General features: G+C 38.3%; 5 protein-coding genes across 11 annotated transcripts; 3 read left to right on the top strand and 2 right to left on the bottom strand.

Moving 5' to 3' along the window:
• Positions 1 to 1,831: 1,831 nt before the first annotated feature.
• LOC111793835 (U-box domain-containing protein 38-like) lies at positions 1,832 to 3,960 on the top strand. The gene has a single exon (XM_023675893.1). It carries the CDS (start codon positions 2,105 to 2,107, stop codon positions 3,767 to 3,769), a length of 1,665 nt encoding a protein of 554 aa, XP_023531661.1. The 5' UTR covers positions 1,832 to 2,104; the 3' UTR covers positions 3,770 to 3,960.
• Positions 3,961 to 4,508: 548 nt separating this feature from the next.
• On the top strand, positions 4,509 to 10,862 carry LOC111792617 (alpha-N-acetylglucosaminidase-like). Its single transcript, XM_023674137.1, has 20 exons — positions 4,509 to 4,884; positions 5,062 to 5,138; positions 5,250 to 5,461; positions 5,573 to 5,694; positions 6,237 to 6,322; positions 6,511 to 6,605; positions 6,884 to 6,965; positions 7,168 to 7,274; positions 7,386 to 7,416; positions 7,590 to 7,707; positions 7,815 to 7,862; positions 8,065 to 8,174; positions 8,494 to 8,596; positions 9,167 to 9,265; positions 9,353 to 9,463; positions 9,604 to 9,815; positions 9,923 to 10,160; positions 10,242 to 10,320; positions 10,397 to 10,658; positions 10,760 to 10,862. Exons 1-19 carry the CDS (start codon positions 4,660 to 4,662, stop codon positions 10,651 to 10,653), a joined length of 2,412 nt encoding a protein of 803 aa, XP_023529905.1. The 5' UTR covers positions 4,509 to 4,659; the 3' UTR covers positions 10,654 to 10,658; positions 10,760 to 10,862.
• Positions 10,863 to 10,968: 106 nt separating this feature from the next.
• Positions 10,969 to 12,414, bottom strand: LOC111792616 (peroxidase 41-like). Its single transcript, XM_023674135.1, has one exon. It carries the CDS (start codon positions 12,143 to 12,145, stop codon positions 11,150 to 11,152), a length of 996 nt encoding a protein of 331 aa, XP_023529903.1. The 5' UTR covers positions 12,146 to 12,414; the 3' UTR covers positions 10,969 to 11,149.
• Positions 12,415 to 12,647: 233 nt separating this feature from the next.
• LOC111792613 (protein EDS1L-like) lies at positions 12,648 to 16,704 on the top strand. Of its 6 annotated transcripts, none has more exons than XM_023674128.1 (6): positions 12,648 to 12,840; positions 12,957 to 13,016; positions 13,137 to 13,588; positions 13,885 to 14,373; positions 14,898 to 15,677; positions 15,800 to 16,704. In XM_023674128.1, exons 4-6 carry the CDS (start codon positions 13,936 to 13,938, stop codon positions 16,538 to 16,540), a joined length of 1,959 nt encoding a protein of 652 aa, XP_023529896.1. In that variant the 5' UTR covers positions 12,648 to 12,840; positions 12,957 to 13,016; positions 13,137 to 13,588; positions 13,885 to 13,935; the 3' UTR covers positions 16,541 to 16,704. The 6 variants fall into 6 exon arrangements, with proteins under 6 accessions (XP_023529896.1, XP_023529899.1, XP_023529898.1 ...); XM_023674131.1 differs by having other exon boundaries at positions 12,648 to 13,016; positions 13,137 to 13,407; positions 13,496 to 13,588; XM_023674130.1 differs by having other exon boundaries at positions 12,648 to 13,016; positions 13,137 to 13,407; positions 13,487 to 13,588.
• A 193-nt stretch (positions 16,705 to 16,897) lies between these two features.
• On the bottom strand, positions 16,898 to 19,695 carry LOC111792615. 2 transcript variants are annotated; one of them, XR_002814830.1, is made up of 5 exons: positions 19,462 to 19,695; positions 19,243 to 19,306; positions 18,224 to 19,132; positions 17,671 to 17,707; positions 16,898 to 17,599 (listed from the first exon to the last, which is right to left on the bottom strand). XR_002814830.1 is itself a non-coding variant. In XM_023674134.1 (4 exons), the coding sequence occupies exons 1-3, from the start codon at positions 19,540 to 19,542 to the stop codon at positions 18,240 to 18,242; spliced, it is 1,038 nt and encodes a 345-aa protein (XP_023529902.1). In that variant the 5' UTR covers positions 19,543 to 19,695; the 3' UTR covers positions 16,898 to 17,707; positions 18,224 to 18,239. The 2 variants fall into 2 exon arrangements, 1 of the variants encoding a protein (XP_023529902.1); XM_023674134.1 differs by having other exon boundaries at positions 16,898 to 17,707.
• Between the last annotated feature and the right edge of the window lie 288 nt (positions 19,696 to 19,983).

The following is a 19,983-nucleotide window of genomic DNA, read 5'->3' as shown; positions in this document are numbered from 1 at the left end:
ATTTATTTATTTTTTTAAATCTCTCTAATGGTAATGGTGTGCCAAGTTGTTAGCCGTAAGCTTGAATTGTTACAAATGGTAATAGACACGGAAGCTGCTAGGGGTGAACCGTTACATGGTATATTGAACTGGTGTGGGCTCTCCTTTGGGCTTTGAATGATTTGGGCTCATTCTATTGAACTGGTGTGGGCATGTCTCATGATGATATATTGGAAAACAAATTATCCACTTAAAATTAATTTTAAATTAATGACTATTTGCAATATTACTATATTTTTATTTAAAAAATCGTTTATATTTTTATTTTCATTTATTTTAATAGAATTGGATAAAAATTATGCAAATTTTTTATTTTTACATAAACTAATAAATTTTAGAAGATTTATTTGATAGTTGATATTGTGCATTGTCCAAATTAAAATTATAAATTTATTTAATTAATGAATTTAGTAAAAAATTATATAAAATAAAGTTTTACTAATCAGTTAAATTTCAAAATTTTTATTTACGAAAAATAAAATAATATATATAACTGAATAAATCATTTATTTTCCTAGTGTGCGGTAAGGATGATTGCAAGCACTTATAGGTGAGTTGTCTCGTTCTTACCTTTTTAATATTAAAATAATGATATATAAAAAAACAGATCATAACACTTTTAGTTTTATAAAAAAAATTATAAAATTTCAATAATACTTTTTAATTTTAAAATATTCTTAAAATACTGATGAAAATTTAAGAAGTATTTTATTATTAACAAATTTTAATGGAAAAGGTTAAACTTATATTTCTTAATTACGCTTAAACTTAAAAATAAAAATAAAATGTATTAAACTTAGAAGAATAATGTGGGAATAAAAATATTTTTTTAATATATTTTTAAAGATTATTGAAAGTTAAAGTATTTTAAAGATATATATTTTTTAATTTATAGAAATTTAGATTTATAAAAATACAAATAATAAATAATAAATAATTAAAAGGAAAAAGAGAGAGAGAATGATGGAATTGTGTGTGAGGAACATTATAATTCCAATCCAAAAAGCGGAGAATTGCTTGTGCCGTTTCTAGAGGACAAGAATAATTTATTTATTTTCTTCAACTTTCTCTCTCCTAATTTTTTTTTTCTTTTTATTTAAATATTACTCAATATTATAAAATATTAATTATTGTATTTATCAATTTATAAAATGTCAAATAATTATCTACACATTACGTTTGATAGCGCTCTAAATCAACACAAATCTTGTAATTTAAACTTAAATATAACTATCTGTGCTGATTTTTTTTTTTTAATAAAAGGCCGTTAATCTAATAAATAATATATTTGATTCATTAATGAAAACTACTTGAATGACATGGAAAAGAAAGTCTACTTTTGATCGTGGGCGCGAGACGTGAATGAAGAAAAATGGTGTATCTAGAGAAGGAATGTTTGGGTGGTTCATAATTGTGTTATGCTTCGTTTGTAAGCTCAACTAGAAACACATGCAAAATAAATAATGGTGGTTACTCTTTTTAATGAGACGAAATCATTTAATTAGACTAATTCAAAGTAAAAAAGGTTTTTAAATTGTATTATTGGACAAAACAAAGAATAGATTAAATGTTGAAAAACAGAGAGAAAAAAAATGTGAATTTTGAAATTTTAGAATTAAAAATTTAAAAAATCAGAATCTTTATATAAACAGCTAATGAAATTGACCGGTGAGAAGAAAACGAGGAAGGGAACTAAAAATCAAAGTGTGATTTATTTGACAGGGAGAGTGGAGAATGGACTGTTTCTAAAACCACGGAAAATAGAAATACAAAATAAATAAATAAATAAATAAATAAATAAAGGAAAATGGCTAGCCTTCAGCGTTGACCGGTCAACCAAATAATCAGACCCACACAAACAAACCAAACTGCAACCCACAGCTGGTAGTAGACGCCCTAAAGCAACTCACTCGCTCCTCTTCCTCACGCTACATTTCTCCCTCTATCTTTTTCGTCACTCAAATCTCTGTGCAATTGGATTCCGATTAGGTTCTTGCAGGATTTGGGGTTTCAGCACTGAGGCGGTGGCCGTGGGATTTGGTTTCTGTTTTTTGTTTTCGCATGTATGGGTGGCAATGGCAAGTTCCGGTGGAAATCCATCTTCTCCCATCGTCGTTCTTCTTCTAGTTTTAGGGTCGAATCCAAGGAGCCTCCTAACGAGTTCATTTGCCCAGTTTCCGGATCCTTAATGGCCGACCCGGTTGTTGTCTCTTCCGGCCAGACCTTTGAGCGTGTTTCTACGCAGGTTTGCAGGAGTTTGGGGTTCTCCCCTGTGTTAGAGGATGGCTCGACCCCAGATTTCTCCACTGTAATTCCGAATTTGGCTATGAAGAAGACGATTCTCCATTGGTGTGAGGAGTCCGGTGTCAGGAATTCTCAGGCGCCTGATTACGACTCCGTGGAGAAGATTGTTAGAGCATTGATGGAGGAGAAGGACAAGGAGAAGCCTCAGGTTGGAATCAGGGATTCGTCGGATAGGGATTTGTTAGCGGGGGTATCGGATTTGCCGCCGGTGAATTTTTCGCACGCCGTGACGGAGTTAGGCCACCGTCCAGAACGTTACTACACGAGCTCGTCGGAGGAATCGGTCATCGTCGGAGGGAGTCCGGGGACTCCGCTGCCGTTCACGACTCGACCTGGGTGTTATTCCTCTTCGTCTTCTTCCTGTGAAGTTGTTGAAAACGAAGCGCTCATCCAAACCCTAGGCCCTAATTCATCGATACCCCAAGACGAGAAGGAATTGTTATCGAAGCTCACGAGCCCCGATGTGTTTAAGCAAGAAGAAGGCGTTATTTCGCTTAGAAAAATCACGAAAGAAAATGAGAAAATTAGGGTTTCGCTTTGTACGCCTCGGATTCTCTTATCTCTCCGCCCTCTGATTACATCGAGATACTCCGCCGTACAAATCAACGCCCTCGCCTCTCTGGTAAATCTCTCCCTCGAAAAGCTAAACAAGCAAAAGATCGCCCGGTCAGGTCTGGTTCCGAACTTAATCGACGCGCTAAAAGGAGGACATGCCGAAGCGCAAGAACACGCCGCCGGAGCACTCTTCAGCCTAGCCTTGGAGGACGAAAATCGGATGACAATCGGAGTTCTAGGCGCACTGCCGCCACTCCTTTACGCACTCCGATCGACTAGCGAGATAACTCGAAAGGATTCCGCTCTGTGTCTATACAACCTAACAATGATACAGAGCAACCGAGTGAAGCTCATCAAACTCGGCGCCGTAACGACTCTACTCTCCATGGTGAAATCAGGTAGCTCAATGAATTGGCTGCTGCTGATCCTCTGCAACATCGCCGTGTGCCAGGAGGGAAGATCGGCAATGCTAGACGCCAACGCCGTCGGGCTCTTGGTCGGAATGCTGAGGGAGAAAGAATTGTACTCGAAATCAACTCGCGAGAATTGCGTTGCGGCATTGTACGCACTCAGCTATGGAAGTATGAGGTTCAAAGGACTGGCGAAGGAAGCCGGAGCAATGGAGGTTTTGAGGGAGATTGCTGAAAGAGGAAGTGATAGAGCGAGAGAGAAGGCGAAGAAGATATTGGAGAGGATGAAGATGAGAGGGACATTCAATGAAGACGATGACGACGATGAAGAAGAAGAAGAAGAAGAAGAAGAAGACGGCAATGGCGGTGAGTCGAGTTTCGAAAGAGGCGGACTCAGTTTGAGTCGGTACCGAAACGGCGGTGGAAGAAGTCCCAGATCGGCTAATACGACGCCGTTTTGATTCCTTCTTCGTCCTATTCGATTATTGGGTCTGTCCTTGTTTGTAAACAATGTAATTAAAATGGTCTTTTTTTCTTCCTCTTAAAAAAAGACGATAAAGTGAAATTGGAAGAATGCTAATTTTTAATTTTGATTTTAATTTTTTTGTAGCTGTGATATTTCAATATTTATTGTAGATGGGTAATTACAATGGAATTTTAATTATTATTATTATTAAGGCAACTTATGAAGGATATAAAAGTTAATTTTATAAATGAACTTATATTAATGGATTTATTTAAATAATCCACTTTGGACTGGCTAGCTTTTTTAGATGGAGGCATATCTTAATTATTTGTTGTTTCCACTTGCCTTTTCGTATGGGCTTAGAATTGGTATGCTTNGAATTATCTATCTCGACCCTTTTAACTAGAGATATCCACAAATCGAGAAGAGGAAGTCTTTTCTTACGAGATTATTTTCGAAAAAATTTATAGAGATTGAATTTTCCTCCGTGTTTAAATTTTCATTCTAACTAGAAATTTCTCTAAACTCCCTTCTAACCATGCTTAAGTAGATCCCTACATACTCTTCAAAACGATGTCGTTTTGATTTTCTTAGGCATCGAGCTTTGCTGACACGGAATAGAGGCCCCCACATACTTATATATATATATATATATATATCCATTCGTCAGTTTGAGTTTCGCTTTCGCGCGCTCTTCCACTCTCGTCCAGGCTCCGCCGGCCGTTGACGTTGTCTGCTTGTCACTGGTACTCTTCAAAGCTGATCGCCATTTACAAGATTCCTCGACGTCATCCACCACCATGTCCATTTCCTTTATAAAATTTCATCTTCACTTTCTTTTTCTACTACTGCTTTCTGTGTTTCTGTTTCTCTTTACCTGTTCTTATGGCGCCCCCTTTTGCTGCCGTTTTTCTCATCTTTCTTTCCATATTCACCACCTTCTCCACTTCCTTTTCCTCCACCATTGGAGTCGGATACATTTCGCGGCTTCTTGATATCCAGGATCGCGAGAGGGCGCCTTCGTCTGTCCAAGTTGCTGCGGCTCGTGGAGTTCTTCGTCGCCTTCTTCCTTCGCACCTCTCCAGCTTTGACTTTCAAATTCTCTCTAAGGTACTTGGAATTTTAGGAGATTTTAATTTGTTTTGTTCGAGGACGGCGCGGGAGTATAGCTTTATCCGATTCTCGGAAATTTTGGAAATGTAAAAACTCTCTTCGTCTAGTCTGCTCCTACTATCTGTTTCTTATGTTCATTCTTCTCACGGTTTATGTATTCGTCATTTTTCCCAGGACGCATGTGGTGGGGAATCTTGCTTTCTGATCAGGAACCATCGTGCGTTCAGGAGACCGGGGGATCCTGAAATTTTGTAAGTAAAATGGATTCATACACATCATTCATCGCACAACGTTCCTTGTAAATTAAAATGGAGATTGAAGTGGATACTTCTAACACGAACACAACTTCCAATCTTTTCTAGAATCGCTGGTGTCACTGGAGTGGAGATTTTAGCTGGTTTGCATTGGTATCTAAAGCACTGGTGTGGTGCACACATATCATGGGATAAAACTGGTGGCTCACAGCTATTTTCTGTACCTAAGCCTGGCTCATTACCTCTTATTCAAAGTGACGAAATTATTGTTCAGAGGCCTATTCCCTTAAACTATTATCAAAATGCAGTTACATCAAGCTGTAAGGTTTCTCTGAAATTGCATTAGAATACTTCGTGTTCCTCCAATGACAGTGATTTGGTTACTGTTTCTCTACATATGTTTCTATTTTAATTTCCTCTGCTTTTCAAAGACTCTTTTGCCTGGTGGGACTGGGAGAGATGGGAGAAGGAAATAGATTGGATGGCTCTTCAGGGTATCAATATGCCTCTGGCATTTACTGGGCAGGAGGCTATCTGGCGGAAAGTATTTCAAGTATGTTTTCCTCTTCTTATCTGCATAATTTTTCCCCTACTGTTGTTCGACATAACGATATATTGAGTAGTACCATATAAAATATAACTGTGAATGGCATTCTTTGTGCGGTAGAAGATGTTTAAGAAGTCAATTTATCCTACAAATTCTAAACCCCTGACTTGTCTTCGTATTTATGACGATTGGAACAATATTATTGTGAGATCCCACATCAATTGGAGAGGGGAATAAAGCATTCTTTATAAAGGTGTGGAAACCTCTCCCTAACATATGTGTTTTAAAAATCTTGAGGGAAAGTCCAAAGAGTACAATATCATTTCAAGCTTCTTTTGTTCACTGATTTCTTCATCATGCTAGCGTAGCTTTCCTGTCTTTTCTTGCTTTTTCTGAATTGTAGTTTACTTGTTTCCTACATTTTAATTTAATGTCATAAAGTGGCCGAAGCGAAGAAGTTGTCTCTAATGATTCTTTGAGGTTCTTATCTTATTGCAACTTACTTGCTTGAAAGTCTAGATTGATCTCACTCCAGACTATATTTGCAGAAATTTAATATAAGCAACTCAGATTTGGACGATTTCTTTGGAGGTCCAGCATTTCTTGCGTGGTCACGTATGGGAAATTTGCACAAGTGAGTAGTTGTTTTGTAACTGCATTGAAATCAAATCATACTGTCAGATGGTTGACTAAAATGAAAGATGGCATGATCTCGAATATGCAGAGAGTGGCTTAAAAGTATCATGTTTATTAGCTCTACCATTAAAAATCTTCATATAATTTATTATAGTTTCCTTTCGAATATCAACATTCTGATAACAGATGGGGTGGGCCACTGCCGCCAAGTTGGTTTGATCAACAGCTTATTCTGCAGAAAAAAGTTATTGGCAGAATGTTTGAGCTTGGAATGACTCCAGGTATCGAATGTCAGTCAATATATTGATTATGACATGTTCTTGCAATGCAATAGACTTCAAAATGCTCAAACTTGATATTCTGTTCCATTAAATATTTTCACTTTGATATTGGCCTTTTCTTTTGAATTGCTGTTTTAAAGCTTCAGTGCTGTTGCAGACTATTTTTTGTTTTTTTACTATAGTTTGACTTCTAATTGCGTTGAAAAGAATCCAAAACTTAGAAATCTCTTGTGCTGGGAATAATCTGAGGACCATGGTTTCTTTTTCCTCCCTTTCAGTTCTCCCAGCCTTTTCAGGTAATATTCCTGCTGCTTTCAAACAAATATATCCATCAGCGAAGATAACACGCTTAGGAAATTGGTAACTCCCCACCTCCTTATCTGATATCAAATTCATATTTGTTATGGTTAATACTGTTTCTTTACTCTTGCATCTCTTTGACATCTGCTTAGAATATATTCTGATACACTCTGAAACCAGAGTTAGTGAAGTCCATGATACCAAGGATGTTGTTTTAATTATTGACAATATCAATACGCTATGTCATACAATTGCTCTGCAGGTTTTCTGTTCACAGTGACCCTAGATGGTGCTGCACGTACCTCCTTGATGCCATGGACCCTTTATTTGTTGAAATCGGCAGAGCATTTATTGAGCAACAACTGAAAGGTATTTTGGACCTATGCTAGTGAACTGTATGAGAATATGATATTGCATGCCTTTTCGTTAAATGATACTTGACTGTTCTAATTGTGTCTGAAATTACCTTTTTTTCGTCAGAATATGGAAGAACTTCCCATGTATACAATTGGTATGCTACTCTTTTCCTCTGATTCCTCGATGATTAGCTTACTTACATTAGAATGACAGAAAAGCAAACAAGAACAAACGTTTAAAATTGGTGCAGTATTGGTTTGGACAGTCTTTAAATTGCGTCTTTTCTTCATTTTTCAATCATCATTAGAATATCTTTTCATCCTACAGTGATACCTTTGACGAGAACACTCCACCTGTGGATGATGTGGAATACATCTCTTCATTAGGTGCAGCTATTTTTGGAGGAATGCAGGCGGGAGATTCTAGTGCTGTCTGGCTTATGCAGGTGATTGTTGGTTTGTTTTGCCATATGAGGGTTCTTTACGCCAATTCATTAAGGTTCTCATATCACTAAACTAGTGTAACTTGATAATGAAATTTGTTCATATACAGGGTTGGATGTTTTCATATGATCCATTCTGGAGGCCTCAACAAATGAAGGTTACAAGAATTCTTTCATACCCTCCAATTTTCAATCATCATTAGATCATTGCCATATCAAGGCTCTACTTGAGGAATCCCTGGCTCAAATCCTTTGTTATTTATAAATGCTAATTCATTATATAATACTATACCTTCTTCTATCTATTCAATCTCAAGGCTTTCTTTCACTCTTGGTTGACGTTGGTGACGCATTTTTCAGGCCCTTTTACATTCTGTGTCTTTGGGAAGGCTGGTAGTCCTTGATTTGTATGCTGAAGTGAAACCGATCTGGATAGCTTCTGAGCAATTTTATGGAGTCCCTTACATCTGGAAAGTCCCTATTTCTTTCTTTTGCTCGATTTTAATGTTGAGGTCTAATAAACTGGAAGAAATTTTCCTTGATTAAGCATAAAGTTAGCTAATCTTTTTGCTATTTTTATGAATGTCTTAAACTTTTGTTAAATTGTATCAGTTTACAATGTCTCAATAATTCTGCTGTCTTGTCCCTATGTCCTGGACCATATATAGTGCCTTGGTGTCATGCTCAGGGTTCCAAGACTAAGTTGATTTAGTGTTTCTTTAGCTGTGTGCTATATTTTAATGAATGTACGATGCTCGAAGCTATAATGATATCAATTGCCTATTGCAGGTGCATGCTACATAACTTTGCTGGAAATGTCGAAATGTATGGCATTTTAGATTCAATAGCATCTGGACCAATTGAAGCTCGTAGTAGTCCATACTCGACAATGGTAAGTTTATTATCTACCATTATTTTAAATCTAGGTGTTATTATAATGTTTTGGCAGCATTATTTAATTGCTACAACTATACTAATTTTCATATTAACTCCAAATTTTTTAAAAATAAATATTGGGTGCTTTTTCTCTCATCCACAAGTACTATATTTTGGATTTCGAGTATATGTATACATATATCTGTAACTCTGAAGAGACGAACTGATTCTCTTTCTTTCGTTTTTCACTTGCTTGGAAGACTATTACGGTATTTAATATTGATCATTAGATTATGAAAGTAGTATAGCTGACATTGTTGAGAATTGTTGGGAGAGGAATCTCACATCAGCTAATTAAGAGGTTGATCATGGGTTTATAAGTAAGAATACATCTTACGAGACTTTTTGGAAGAACCAAAATTTAAAGCCATGAGAGCTGATGCTCAAAGTGGACAATATCATACTATTGTGGACGTCCGTGATTCCTAACAGACATATCTATTTCAATCTCCCTCTCACGTTCTCTATTTCTAATGCAATGTTCAATTTCGTGTTCTTTTTTTGTCACCTATGCTTTCATTTGAAGGTCGGGGTAGGAATGTGCATGGAAGGAATAGAGCAGAACCCTGTTGTGTATGATCTCATGTCTGAAATGGCTTTTCAACACAACAAAGTTGATGTCAAGGTACATGTTTTGTGTATTATTCATGTTCCGCATTTGGAAAGCTGACAAATAACCTCGCATAGAATAATATGGTCCTTTCATTTCCAGAAATGGCTGTATCAATATTCAATAAGACGCTACGGTCATTTAGTCCCTTCAATTCAAGATGCCTGGGATGTATTATATCACACCATCTACAACTGCACTGATGGTGCCTATGTAAGTACAAAAGAACTGTTGTCTGTGCTTACAGTTTGGTTGCTTTAGAATGGTCGTTTCTTTTCTTTTCTTTCTGATGCAAAGTCTGTGAATCATGTTCAAACATGGCATGCTAACACATTGTGGTCAACATGGAAAAGGACAAAAACAGGGACGTAATTGTGGCATTTCCTGATGTTGATCCATCCTCAATCTCAGTAATACCCGAGGGGTCGGACCGACACGACGCAGGTAGTCTCCAGGATGCAATATTTGAACGACCTCATCTTTGGTATCCTACTTCTGAAGTAATTCGTGCATTAAAGCTTTTCATTGCCAGCGGTGATCAACTTTCTGGCAGTAACACTTACAGGTTGACCCACGAATTTAAAATATCCTATTATTTAAAACCTCTAGATCTTGTCCTTTTCTCTTTATTAAAGTCTGGATCACTGAATATGCGTTCGTTGTTACTCTTAGGTATGACCTTGTGGACTTGACTAGACAAGCTCTAGCCAAATACTCGAACGAACTGTTCTTTAGAATTGTCAAAGCATATCAGTTGGATGATGTGCAAACAACGGTGAGCTTAAGCCAGCAGTTCCTTGAACTTGTAAATGATATAGATACATTAGTGGCTTGTCATGAGGGATTTCTTCTAGGACCTTGGCTACAAAGCGCCAAGCAACTCGCCCAAGATGAACAGCAGGAAAAACAGGTTCAGTTTTGAGTCCACTCTACCAATTATGGCACAATTATATTAACTGACATTCGGTATCTGATTAATCTCACATTACAGTATGAGTGGAACGCAAGAACTCAAATAACCATGTGGTTTGACAACACAGAGCAGGAAGCAAGTTTACTTCGTGATTATGGTAATGATCATTACTCTGTGTGGATATATAGTCACTGAGATGTTGAATTGTATTGTATTTGTACATTCAAATTCAGGAAACAAGTACTGGAGTGGTCTGTTGAGCGATTACTACGGTCCTCGAGCTGCAATATACTTCAAGTTCTTGAAAGAAAGCTTAGAGAATGGGTATGCATTTCCATTGAGTAATTGGAGGAGAGAGTGGATAAAGCTTACAAATGACTGGCAAAGCAGCAGAAAGGTTTACCCTGTGAAAAGCAATGGTGATGCTGTGGACACATCCCGGTGGCTTTACAACAAATACTTGCAAGTACTTGAAAGCTACGATCAATGAATCAGGCAAGATATATCTAACTAAGATTTAAATGCTGCATAATGTTTCTCTTGTAGTTTCTGTGTGTTACCAGTCGCCCCGTGTTCAAATTCTTATTATTTTGCAGGTCAGCCCACGGATATGTTCTATTGCGGATCTCTTATAAGATCAATTCGGATTAACTCTAGTTCGATAAATTGATATCAACTCATCAGACTTCGGTAACTTCAACTCCATTAACAATCACGTTTGAATCTTTTTTCGGATTATACCTATTATCTAAAGTTTTAGATCAAACTATCCCATTAATCCATTAACTCATCGAAGAAGAGAAAATAAGAAAATTCAGTTCATGAAAACATGAAATAACCACAATTACAAAAAGATCTTTTCCTCTTCCTCTCACTCTCTTCCATTAATAAACTCTCTACAATGTTCTTTTCCAAATCAATCTTACCAAATGAAAAAAAAATCCCCTTTTTAAAAGAATGATTTATTTATGAAAAGCCAAACTGGCCTAATGGTGGTTGATTGAATTGAACGCATCGCATCTTGTCCTCACTTCTCCTTTCCCGCCAGTTTTCACCTCGCGAACGCTCATCTTCTCCATCGCCTCTCCAAAATCCTTGAAGAATAATGCCTGGTTTCCTGCATACATCTCCACGAATTTCTTTGTCCTTGGATCCTTCACCAGCGCGTGATCGGATGCCAACAGTCCCATTCCTCTCAGCAGATTCTGGTAGTATGCGTTGTCGAACTTCCCTGGTGTTACAGGGTCGCTGTACGCCGAACTCCCTGGATTCTTCTCGTAATCGGCGCAGGACTTCTTCAACGCCTCTGCGTATTTCAAATTAATCTCAGGATCTGTTGGTGTGTTTTTGCTGAAATTGAACAGCCGGTCGCTGAATTCCTTGCAATTTGAGAATCCGATCGTGCGTCCGCCATATAGCGCTACCATTTCTTGAATCGTGAAGCCTTTCGCTGTGTATAGCTTGATCAACTCGTCGATTGATTGATTCGATTTCGGAATGTTTCCTTCCACGTCTGAAACTTTAGAGACGAGGCTATCTTCTCGCCCTAATTCAACTTTGTACGACGGTCCGCCTGCGGCCGCGATGAGATCTCTAGTCGCTTGCGCTAACACGTCGGAGCAAGAGACAATCCCAGGGCAGGAGAGCTCTAAGGTGATCTTGGCTCGAGTGACGACGTCAAAGGCGTCACCAGGAAGATCGCGGTTGACTTCAGCATCGCGCTCGGCGTGGTTGAAGACATTGGATGAAACAAGAACAGAGCCATCGCAGCCTCCAACCAAACAATCGCTGAACAAAAGGCGCATAGATGCAGCGGCGGTGACAGGGCTAGTAGCATGCTTGCGAGCAACAGTGTCATGAACGATTTGTGCAAAATCGGGGCAAGTCTTGTGGTAATAATCGAGAGAAAGCTGAGATTGAACTGAGAAGGGAAGAGATAGGAAAAGTAGAAGAAGAAGAGCGGGAGAGTGAAGGAAGGCCATGGCGGTAGAGGAAGGAGGCGGGGGGAAACCTGCTTCCTCTGGATGTGGAAAAGTGGAAGGGGTGTGTGGTAGTGTGGGGAGGAGGAAGAAGGAAGCAATTGCAGTGTGAGGAAAACGGAGGGGATGAATGGGGGTTAAAAAGAAGATGGAGCAGTGGATGGGAGAGATTTTGGGAGATTTGTTAGGGAGGAGGATGCTAATGACCTCCAAATTCTTGCCATTGATGACTGAATCAAACCCATTGCAAGATATTGTTGTATAAGTGGCAGGTGGGTGGATGGGAGAGGCTCTATGGAATGAATTTGTTAGAAGATTTAATGCTATTTTTGGTAATGCAGAATGCTGAAGTTAGATATGAAGATGGAGAAATTTTGAGTATAATCAGGTACTTTTTAGTGGTCCTTGCGCCAGATGAAAGAGAGAAAAAGACGCAATGAGTGCAGTAAACCAAGAAGACCCATTCTTTATCCAAGAAATGTTGTTAAAATTCACCGCATAATCACCCAAATACTTGAACGCAAAATTTTCTATGAAAAAGACGCTGATACAGTAAGAACATTCATCAAATCTCTCAAAATTTATGAACCTTCAAGCGACAAATACAGAGGATTTAGTGAAAAATTGGGTTTGTCTGAAGTGGGGCAACGCCAATTTTACAATCCTTGAAGATGGGCAGATCGATATCAGTGGGTGAGGTGAGTATCTATTAATCTCTCTTTCTCTACAATCTGGGCACTGTTCTTGTTTTCCTTGGGTTTGTTCTCAATTTAGAGATCAATATCTTTTCGGGATGTGGGTTTGCTTCGATTAGCGATGGGAAGCGCAGAGGAGAAAGTTGTTGCCGTGATCATGGTCGGCGGTCCCACTAAAGGTACGGGAATTTCTTACTCCTTCTCAAATCGTTTTGGATGGAAGTTCATCTGAATTCATTTTGATGAAGTTAGAGATGTATCTAGAATTATAGTTATAATACAAAGTTTTGACGGAACAGGAGCTTGCCTAAAGACTATGTAAGATTGGATCAAGACATCCTATCACCTTTTGCAGGGAAGAAACAGTTATATACGTACGAAACTACGGACGACTGGGAACAGATCAAGACGCCTGCATAAGTTGTCTTTGTGTGTGAATCCTTGCAGAATGTCCTTCAAATGCTCTGGCTTATACCCGACCTATTGGCGAGTGGAGATGGTACGAAAGACGCTATCATCACTGCTTATGTTTATATTCATCCTTCAGCTAAACTACATCCAACTGCTGAGGTATTATTATGTTTATTGATTATTGTATGCTTCTGATTTTAGTACTCCCTTGCCATAATTGATGTCTCTCTTCTTTGAGATGGACCAGATTGGCCCTAATGTTTCGATGTCTGCTAACGCTCGGATTGGAGCTGGTTCTAGGCTCATTGGTTGTATTGTTCTTGACGAGGTCGAAATTAAGGTAGGTATGAATTTATTTGTGGGCAGAAAATTAGAAGTTGGACTTGAAAAAAAGCTTATTTTTCGTGTCGTCTTGTAAACGCAATTGTTGGATGGAAATCTGAAATGAATGGTTGCCAAGCATGACCATGACACCCGCCCATTCATTTTTAATCTTGCTGCTCGCAAAGGTTCAAAGGTTTTTTTTTTTTTTTTTTTTTTTTTTTTTTTTTTTTTTTTTTTTTTTNGAAAGGGTGTTATTTATGTAAAAATTAATAGATAAAAAAAAAAAAAGGAAATTACATTTTGAACTTTTAGGAATGGAAAACAAACAGCAAGCAATTTGAAAAGAGATCCAATAATTGATTTATGGTATATGCCGAAGACGAAGACTCCAGAGTCAAAAGAGCGAGTCTTCGTCAAGCTGCAGCAGCAGAGGAGGATAGCAGGAGGAGGCGAGACCATCATCGGAGGCTGAGGAAAATGGTTCACGCCAGGCTTGAAGACGCCACTGGTTTTAAGGCGGAGCTCATCGGAAGCGCCTGGACGGCCGCCGTAAAAGCTCACAGGTATGCAGAGAAGCCATTTCTCGTTGAAACTAGCAGCAGAGACTTTTCCATCATCAGTTTCCCCGGATCTTGGTCGGCGGAAGGCTGGTTCTCCGGTTCCGATTCATGTTTTGGAGAAACGAAGATCAACACCCAACTGTTTCCGTCCATCAGGAGCATCGGCGTTAACGATTATGCGCTCGTCAACTCCGCGTTTCTCCACAGATTTGAAGCCATTTTAGGGAAGCTGATCAAGGAGGTACACTTTGCCCTAAATTTTCCACCTATTTCCTCACATTTCGCTTTCTTAATGTTCTTTGGATTCAGAGAATTTCCATTTTATTCAATCCTTATCGACTTTTGTAATCATATAAATCAATGATGGAGCAATAGTGAAAGATGATAGAATAAAATAATAATAATAATAACTGATCATAGAATAAAAAAATAATAATAACTTTTTGCTTTCCCAAGATTTAATAATCATGTATGTATTTGTATGATAAATCCTTATGCAATAAGTTCGGATTTTATATGATTTTAATTTTGTTTCTATCTATGATTTAACCTATTCATTTATATATTCAATCTTTTAAAACTCTAGCTTAAAATTAGTTTATATCTTATAAGACTCAAAAATTTCAATTTATTTTTGTTTTAATTTTTTATTTTATTTTAATAAATAGCGAATAGAAAATGCGATGCAAATGACTAAATTTATAATTTAAACTCGGACCCTTAGCTGCTTCTTTTGACTATTGGTAATGGGATTTTGTTTCTCAGGTCATGCGAGTGAGTAAGGCAGTGGTATTTACTGGCCACTCTGCAGGCGGTCCGATAGCCATTCTTGCAACCATTTGGCTACTGGAAGAGCAAAGAAAGAACTCAAACTCAAACACAGACACCAACTCCTCCACTCCTCCAAAATGCATCACATTTGGATCTCCCCTTGTTGGTAATTTCATTCTCTCCCATGCTCTTAAGAGGGAGAAATGGTCTATCCATTTCATACACTTCATCATGAGATACGACATTGTCCCACGAATCCATCTCGCTCCCCTACCTTCCTTGCAGCCAGTACAACTGCAAACCATCCTCAACTCCTTGAACTCGAGATCTCTCGAATCGTCGTCAAATGGGGATGTAACTACTGCATTCTTCACGACAGTGATGAGCAATGCATCGAGTGTGACAAACAATGCAGCCTGCCATCTTATGGAAAGCACTAGTCTTTTGCTAGAAAACTTGAGAAGCTTTATCAAATTGAGTCCTTATAGCCCTTTTGGGACTTACATTTTCTGTACCGAGAGTGATGAGGTGGTGGTGCTGACCAACCCGCATGCTGTTTTACAAATATTATTCTACTCCTGTCAGTTGAACTCTGAGAGCGAACGGGGTCAGGTAGCTCATCAGAGTTTAAAGGACCATTGGGAGTATGAATCTAAAATGCACCAAAACTTGGAGCTCCAGCATGCTGTTCGTCTGGATGAATTGCACAAGCTTCCTCTGTCTTTGACTGGAAGGAGCACGCCAATCACACAAGCCTTGAATCGACTCGGCCTAGTAAGTTTTTTTAATCTTCTACCTCTCTCTCTCGACTTAGAGCATCAACATACCGATAAAGTTGTTACTTGCCATCCATGGACCTACCTTGGATTCTAATTTTCATGAATGTGAAATTACAGAGTACGAGGGCTTTATTGAATCTTCGTGCAGCTGGCACATACGAAGAGAAAAAGACAAAAAACCAAGAAAGGATGGAAGCAAAGAAGCAATATATCGAGCAAGGATTGAATTGGCTAGAAGAAAACTACAGAGCTGTATGTAGGGTTGATGGTATGGGATATTATGATGCATTCAAACGCCAAAAGAATGACACAGACTTCAAAGCCAATATCAAAAGGCTTGAGCAAGCAGGTATATGGGATGAGATCCTAGGAATGCTCAAAATGTATGAGCTCCCTGATGAATTTGAAGGCAATGACGAATGGATACAACTTGGAACCAAGTATCGCCGTCTCGTTGAGCCTTTAGATATTGCTAATTACTACAGACACTCTAAGAATGATGACACTGGTCCTTATCTGAAAATGGGAAGGCCGAACCGTTACAGATTTACACAAAGATGGCTCGAACATAATCGAAAGATGACAGAATACAGTGAAGAATCGATTCTTTGGGCAATGGTGGAGGAGCTTCAAATCCAAACCCAAACCAGAATGTATGTAGAGCATTCAAGAGAAATCATAGAGCTGGAGAAGAAGATGAAGAGATGGGTCAATGAGATTGGAGAGGATATGTTGTTAAAGAAATCTACGTTCATGGAGTGGTGGAAGACACTTCCTGAACAACACAGATCACAGTCTTGTCTTATGGATGATATTCAGAGGATGGAAAAAAGAGACGATGCTATGAACTGGGAGTAGTCTGATCTTACTAAGTACTTAAATTCTTGGAGACAAGTGTCGGTTAGTCTTCTAGAACTCAGCATAAACAAGGATATATGATCCAGCGTAAGGCATAGCCTAATGAAAATTAGACTATCAGATAATTTATTCTTCAGAATCCACTTTCAATTCTTTCGCAGCAATTGTTATAGTTTAACTAAAAAGACCACCCATCAACAATCAATATCTTCTTAATAACTTGCACCAGCTAAGTCAATATCAACAGCAAATGAATACCCAGTATAGAAGTGGCTCATACCTACATGCCATGGGATTATCCTTCATAATTACCTCTATGTGACAGAGAGCCCAATATACATAGAGAATTGTAGATAAGTTGAGATCAGCACCCTTGTTCTCGTTCAAAAGAATTAGAAAAGCCCATAGCTGCAGTTATTCAGCAATCACATTATTCAATCCATCGTAAGCTAAACAGATAATGGGACCTCAATCAAAGGCAGATCTACCCAATGCCCTAATGAATACATGATATACAAGCTTACATGGTGAAATTTATTTCTGTGGAAAAATCAACCAATTACAGAATCTACCTTCCAGCAACTATGTCCCGCCACTGCCAGTATAGAACGGACGCTAAGACCCTTTATATTCAGTAAAACACAACCATAAACTTAGTATTAGGGAAATAAAATGGGTCATTCATCAAGAAGCTTCAAAGTGGCATTTCAATCCATCTAATTCAAACTGTCATCTGCATCACTGTCTTTCAAGTTTAGCTAATAATTTCTTAGACATAAATTTTTGAAGAAATGTTCTTTTTTCATTTTGAAATGAATGAAAAAAGGGAACCCACTCTTATTAAGAAGAATCAACATACATAAAAAAGAACGCTGTCAAAATAGAACAGGTTAGAACCAAAAAGTTACAATTAAGGGTCCCAATCATTAAACATCAGCGCTAAGAGTAGTTTATGAAGAAAAAAAAAAAGTGAACTATAACCCAATGAAGATATGTTAAAGTGCATCAAACCAAAGATTCTTCTATAACAATCCACGTTCAGTGTTCACTCCTCAGATCCTAAAACAGTCATTAAAACAATAGTAAACCAACATGTCTAAACTCTAAAGCAAAACAAGTTAAGCTTTTACCTTTGACTGATCTCAGACATTCAACTGCTGGTGCTGGCTATGTACATCAAAAGCATTGAACAATTAGTTGTGTGACATAGAAGTTATTACAAATATTTCCACATTTCATTTTAGCGTGTATATTCTCCTGGGAGTCTTGCCACATGCTACAAAACCATATATGAGTAGTCAATCACGACACTAAGTATCACAAAACCAGCAAGAATAAGGAGGAAAGTACTAACTAGAACAGTTTCAGGCATTTCTATGAAATATATGCAAATACAAATAAATAAGATGCGGACAAAAATAAATGTTGTATCATTATTCCATGTATTTTCTATACCACCTCATCTATGCACATATCAAGTACGAAATAAGTCCTCTACATTGGCAAATGTATCATAAGATAAGAACCACACTCATGTACGAAGCAAATCAGTTTAAAGGTTCTCAATCTCATAACCATACTTCAACACCCAAATGCCACATCTATTGCTATGAAAGCAGAGCAGACCACCATAATACCCAAGAGACGTACGAACAAAAAAAAAAAAAAAAAGGTNAAACTCACAGAAACTGGACACTAGCTAAGACCTTGAAATCATGCTATAAGAACGTGCCAACAGGAACATTGGGCTACCACCATCTACATTTGTTTCATTGTCACCATGGTCACGATCATATGGCTTCCTGCAACCAGGACAGCGCCCATCCTCTTCAAGAATCCTTTTATGACAGAAAAGGCAAAGCCGAAATCCACAGAAACAAGGTAAGAAACTCGAGTCTGTAAAGTCTAAGTCTTCAAAGCAAATTGGACAAGATGTAGGCACAGGCATAACACCACCACAGGCCCAAGAGATGCCTCCATATCCAAAATGCCGGTCTGTATTCGGTAAACTAAGCTGCTTTGATAACGTAGGCAGACTCTGAGGACGAAAGGCATCATCAGGCCTCCATGCTCGGCAATTCATCGAAGCCCTCTGCACAATTTTCCCGAGTTCAATACTCGAGTCACCATCTCCTACGCCCAACTCATTTCTGCTGTCTCCGCAAGAATCCAATTGAGAAACAATATTACCGCTAGGGGAAGACTCTGAACATTGATCATGCTGCTTGTCAGTGGCGGCTAGGGCATCGGCAATAGCCTCCCAATCATCCAAGCAGTCATCATCTCCTTCATCCTCCTCCGTTAGACTCCCCGACTGACAACCACTAGAGCTGCTTCGGCAACTACTACTACTGCTACTCCCAGTAAAGTGAGGAACCGAATCATTACCACACAGGATACTACTCCCAAGACTAGGGGGACTATTAGACGGCGACTCTGAAAAATCGCTGTGGTGGTGGACCGATCTGTTGTTCTGTTCTCCTATTTCCCTCGAATTTATTTTATTAGAGGAAAGATCATCATCTTTCCTCGTTTTAACGACCACTGAGTCAAGACGATTGTCTTCGTTCCATTTTTTGTTCTTTACAGCACCTATAACTCGTGAACCCAAATCGATTAAACACAAATTCTCACAAGCATAAATCCCGTTCCATACATATATGCAATTAACAAACAAAAGAAAACATAATTATAAGTTATACCTCGAGAAAGCCATTGTTCCCGACGAACATCAAGCTTGGACTGCTTCAATTTGGAATACCTAACCTGAAACCCCCCACCAAAACAGTTACGACATATCAGAAAAAGAAAACCAACCGTCGAACATCAACAAAAGAAAAAAGAAAAGAAAAAAGCATTAAAATTAAAAGAAAAAAATTAGAAGATTTACGTCGGAAGATAAAGAGAGAGAGAGTCCTCACCCTCTTCTTCTTGGGCAAGGGCAAATCCCCAGCGTTCGGAGCCAAAGAAACTGAAGCATTGGTAATCGAATCAGTAACCATGATTGAAGAGTTGAAATCGAAATGAAGGGAAGAAGTTCGCGAAAAACCCTAATTTGCGAGGATAATTGAGAAGACGACCTTGGAAGGAGAAAGAGAGATAATGGATAACGGAAACTACTCTGCTTCGCTCGCTCTTTTCCACAGACTAGGAAAAACAGAGGGCCGAGATTTGATTTAAATATTTACCAAAATATCCCTCCGTTTTCCTAAATTCCCGGCCTTGCCCACCCTTGTCAAAATGCCTCTTAAAATACCAATGAAACTACGTCGTTTATTATGTCCAACTCATTTGGGCTTTCTTTTGTCCGAAAATGGGCCGTCGAACCTAACATATTGCTACCTAAATTAAATAATATAAATCAATAGTTATTTATTTATTTATTTATTTATTTGATATTTAGAAAATTAAAATAAATTATTTTTATTTTTATTTTTATTTTT

Source organism: Cucurbita pepo, chromosome LG04 (genome assembly GCF_002806865.2).
Source record: "Cucurbita pepo subsp. pepo cultivar mu-cu-16 chromosome LG04, ASM280686v2, whole genome shotgun sequence".
Taxonomy (NCBI): Eukaryota; Viridiplantae; Streptophyta; class Magnoliopsida; order Cucurbitales; family Cucurbitaceae; genus Cucurbita; species Cucurbita pepo.
This window is presented reverse-complemented; position numbering and strand designations above follow the sequence as displayed.

What these genes read in the sequence shown, in the direction of transcription:
- LOC111793835 (XM_023675893.1), top strand. Translation starts at nt 2,105, where the DNA reads ATGGGTGGCAATGGCAAGTTCCGGTGGAAATCCATCTTCTCCCATCGT.
- LOC111792617 (XM_023674137.1), top strand. Translation starts at nt 4,660, where the DNA reads ATGGCGCCCCCTTTTGCTGCCGTTTTTCTCATCTTTCTTTCCATATTC. An exon ending in ACTTCCCATGTATACAATTG is followed by an intron (nt 7,417 to 7,589) that starts GTATGCTACTCT and finishes TTCATCCTACAG; the next exon opens with TGATACCTTTGACGAGAACA. An exon ending in GGAGGCCTCAACAAATGAAG is followed by an intron (nt 7,863 to 8,064) that starts GTTACAAGAATT and finishes CGCATTTTTCAG; the next exon opens with GCCCTTTTACATTCTGTGTC.
- LOC111792616 (XM_023674135.1), bottom strand. Translation starts at nt 12,145, where the DNA reads ATGGCCTTCCTTCACTCTCCCGCTCTTCTTCTTCTACTTTTCCTATCT.
- LOC111792613 (XM_023674128.1), top strand. Translation starts at nt 13,936, where the DNA reads ATGGTATATGCCGAAGACGAAGACTCCAGAGTCAAAAGAGCGAGTCTT. An exon ending in TAGGGAAGCTGATCAAGGAG is followed by an intron (nt 14,374 to 14,897) that starts GTACACTTTGCC and finishes TTTGTTTCTCAG; the next exon opens with GTCATGCGAGTGAGTAAGGC. An exon ending in CCTTGAATCGACTCGGCCTA is followed by an intron (nt 15,678 to 15,799) that starts GTAAGTTTTTTT and finishes GTGAAATTACAG; the next exon opens with AGTACGAGGGCTTTATTGAA.
- LOC111792615 (XM_023674134.1), bottom strand. Translation starts at nt 19,542, where the DNA reads ATGGTTACTGATTCGATTACCAATGCTTCAGTTTCTTTGGCTCCGAAC. An exon ending in CCTTGCCCAAGAAGAAGAGG is followed by an intron (nt 19,307 to 19,461) that starts GTGAGGACTCTC and finishes GGGGGGTTTCAG; the next exon opens with GTTAGGTATTCCAAATTGAA. An exon ending in GGAACAATGGCTTTCTCGAG is followed by an intron (nt 19,133 to 19,242) that starts GTATAACTTATA and finishes CACGAGTTATAG; the next exon opens with GTGCTGTAAAGAACAAAAAA.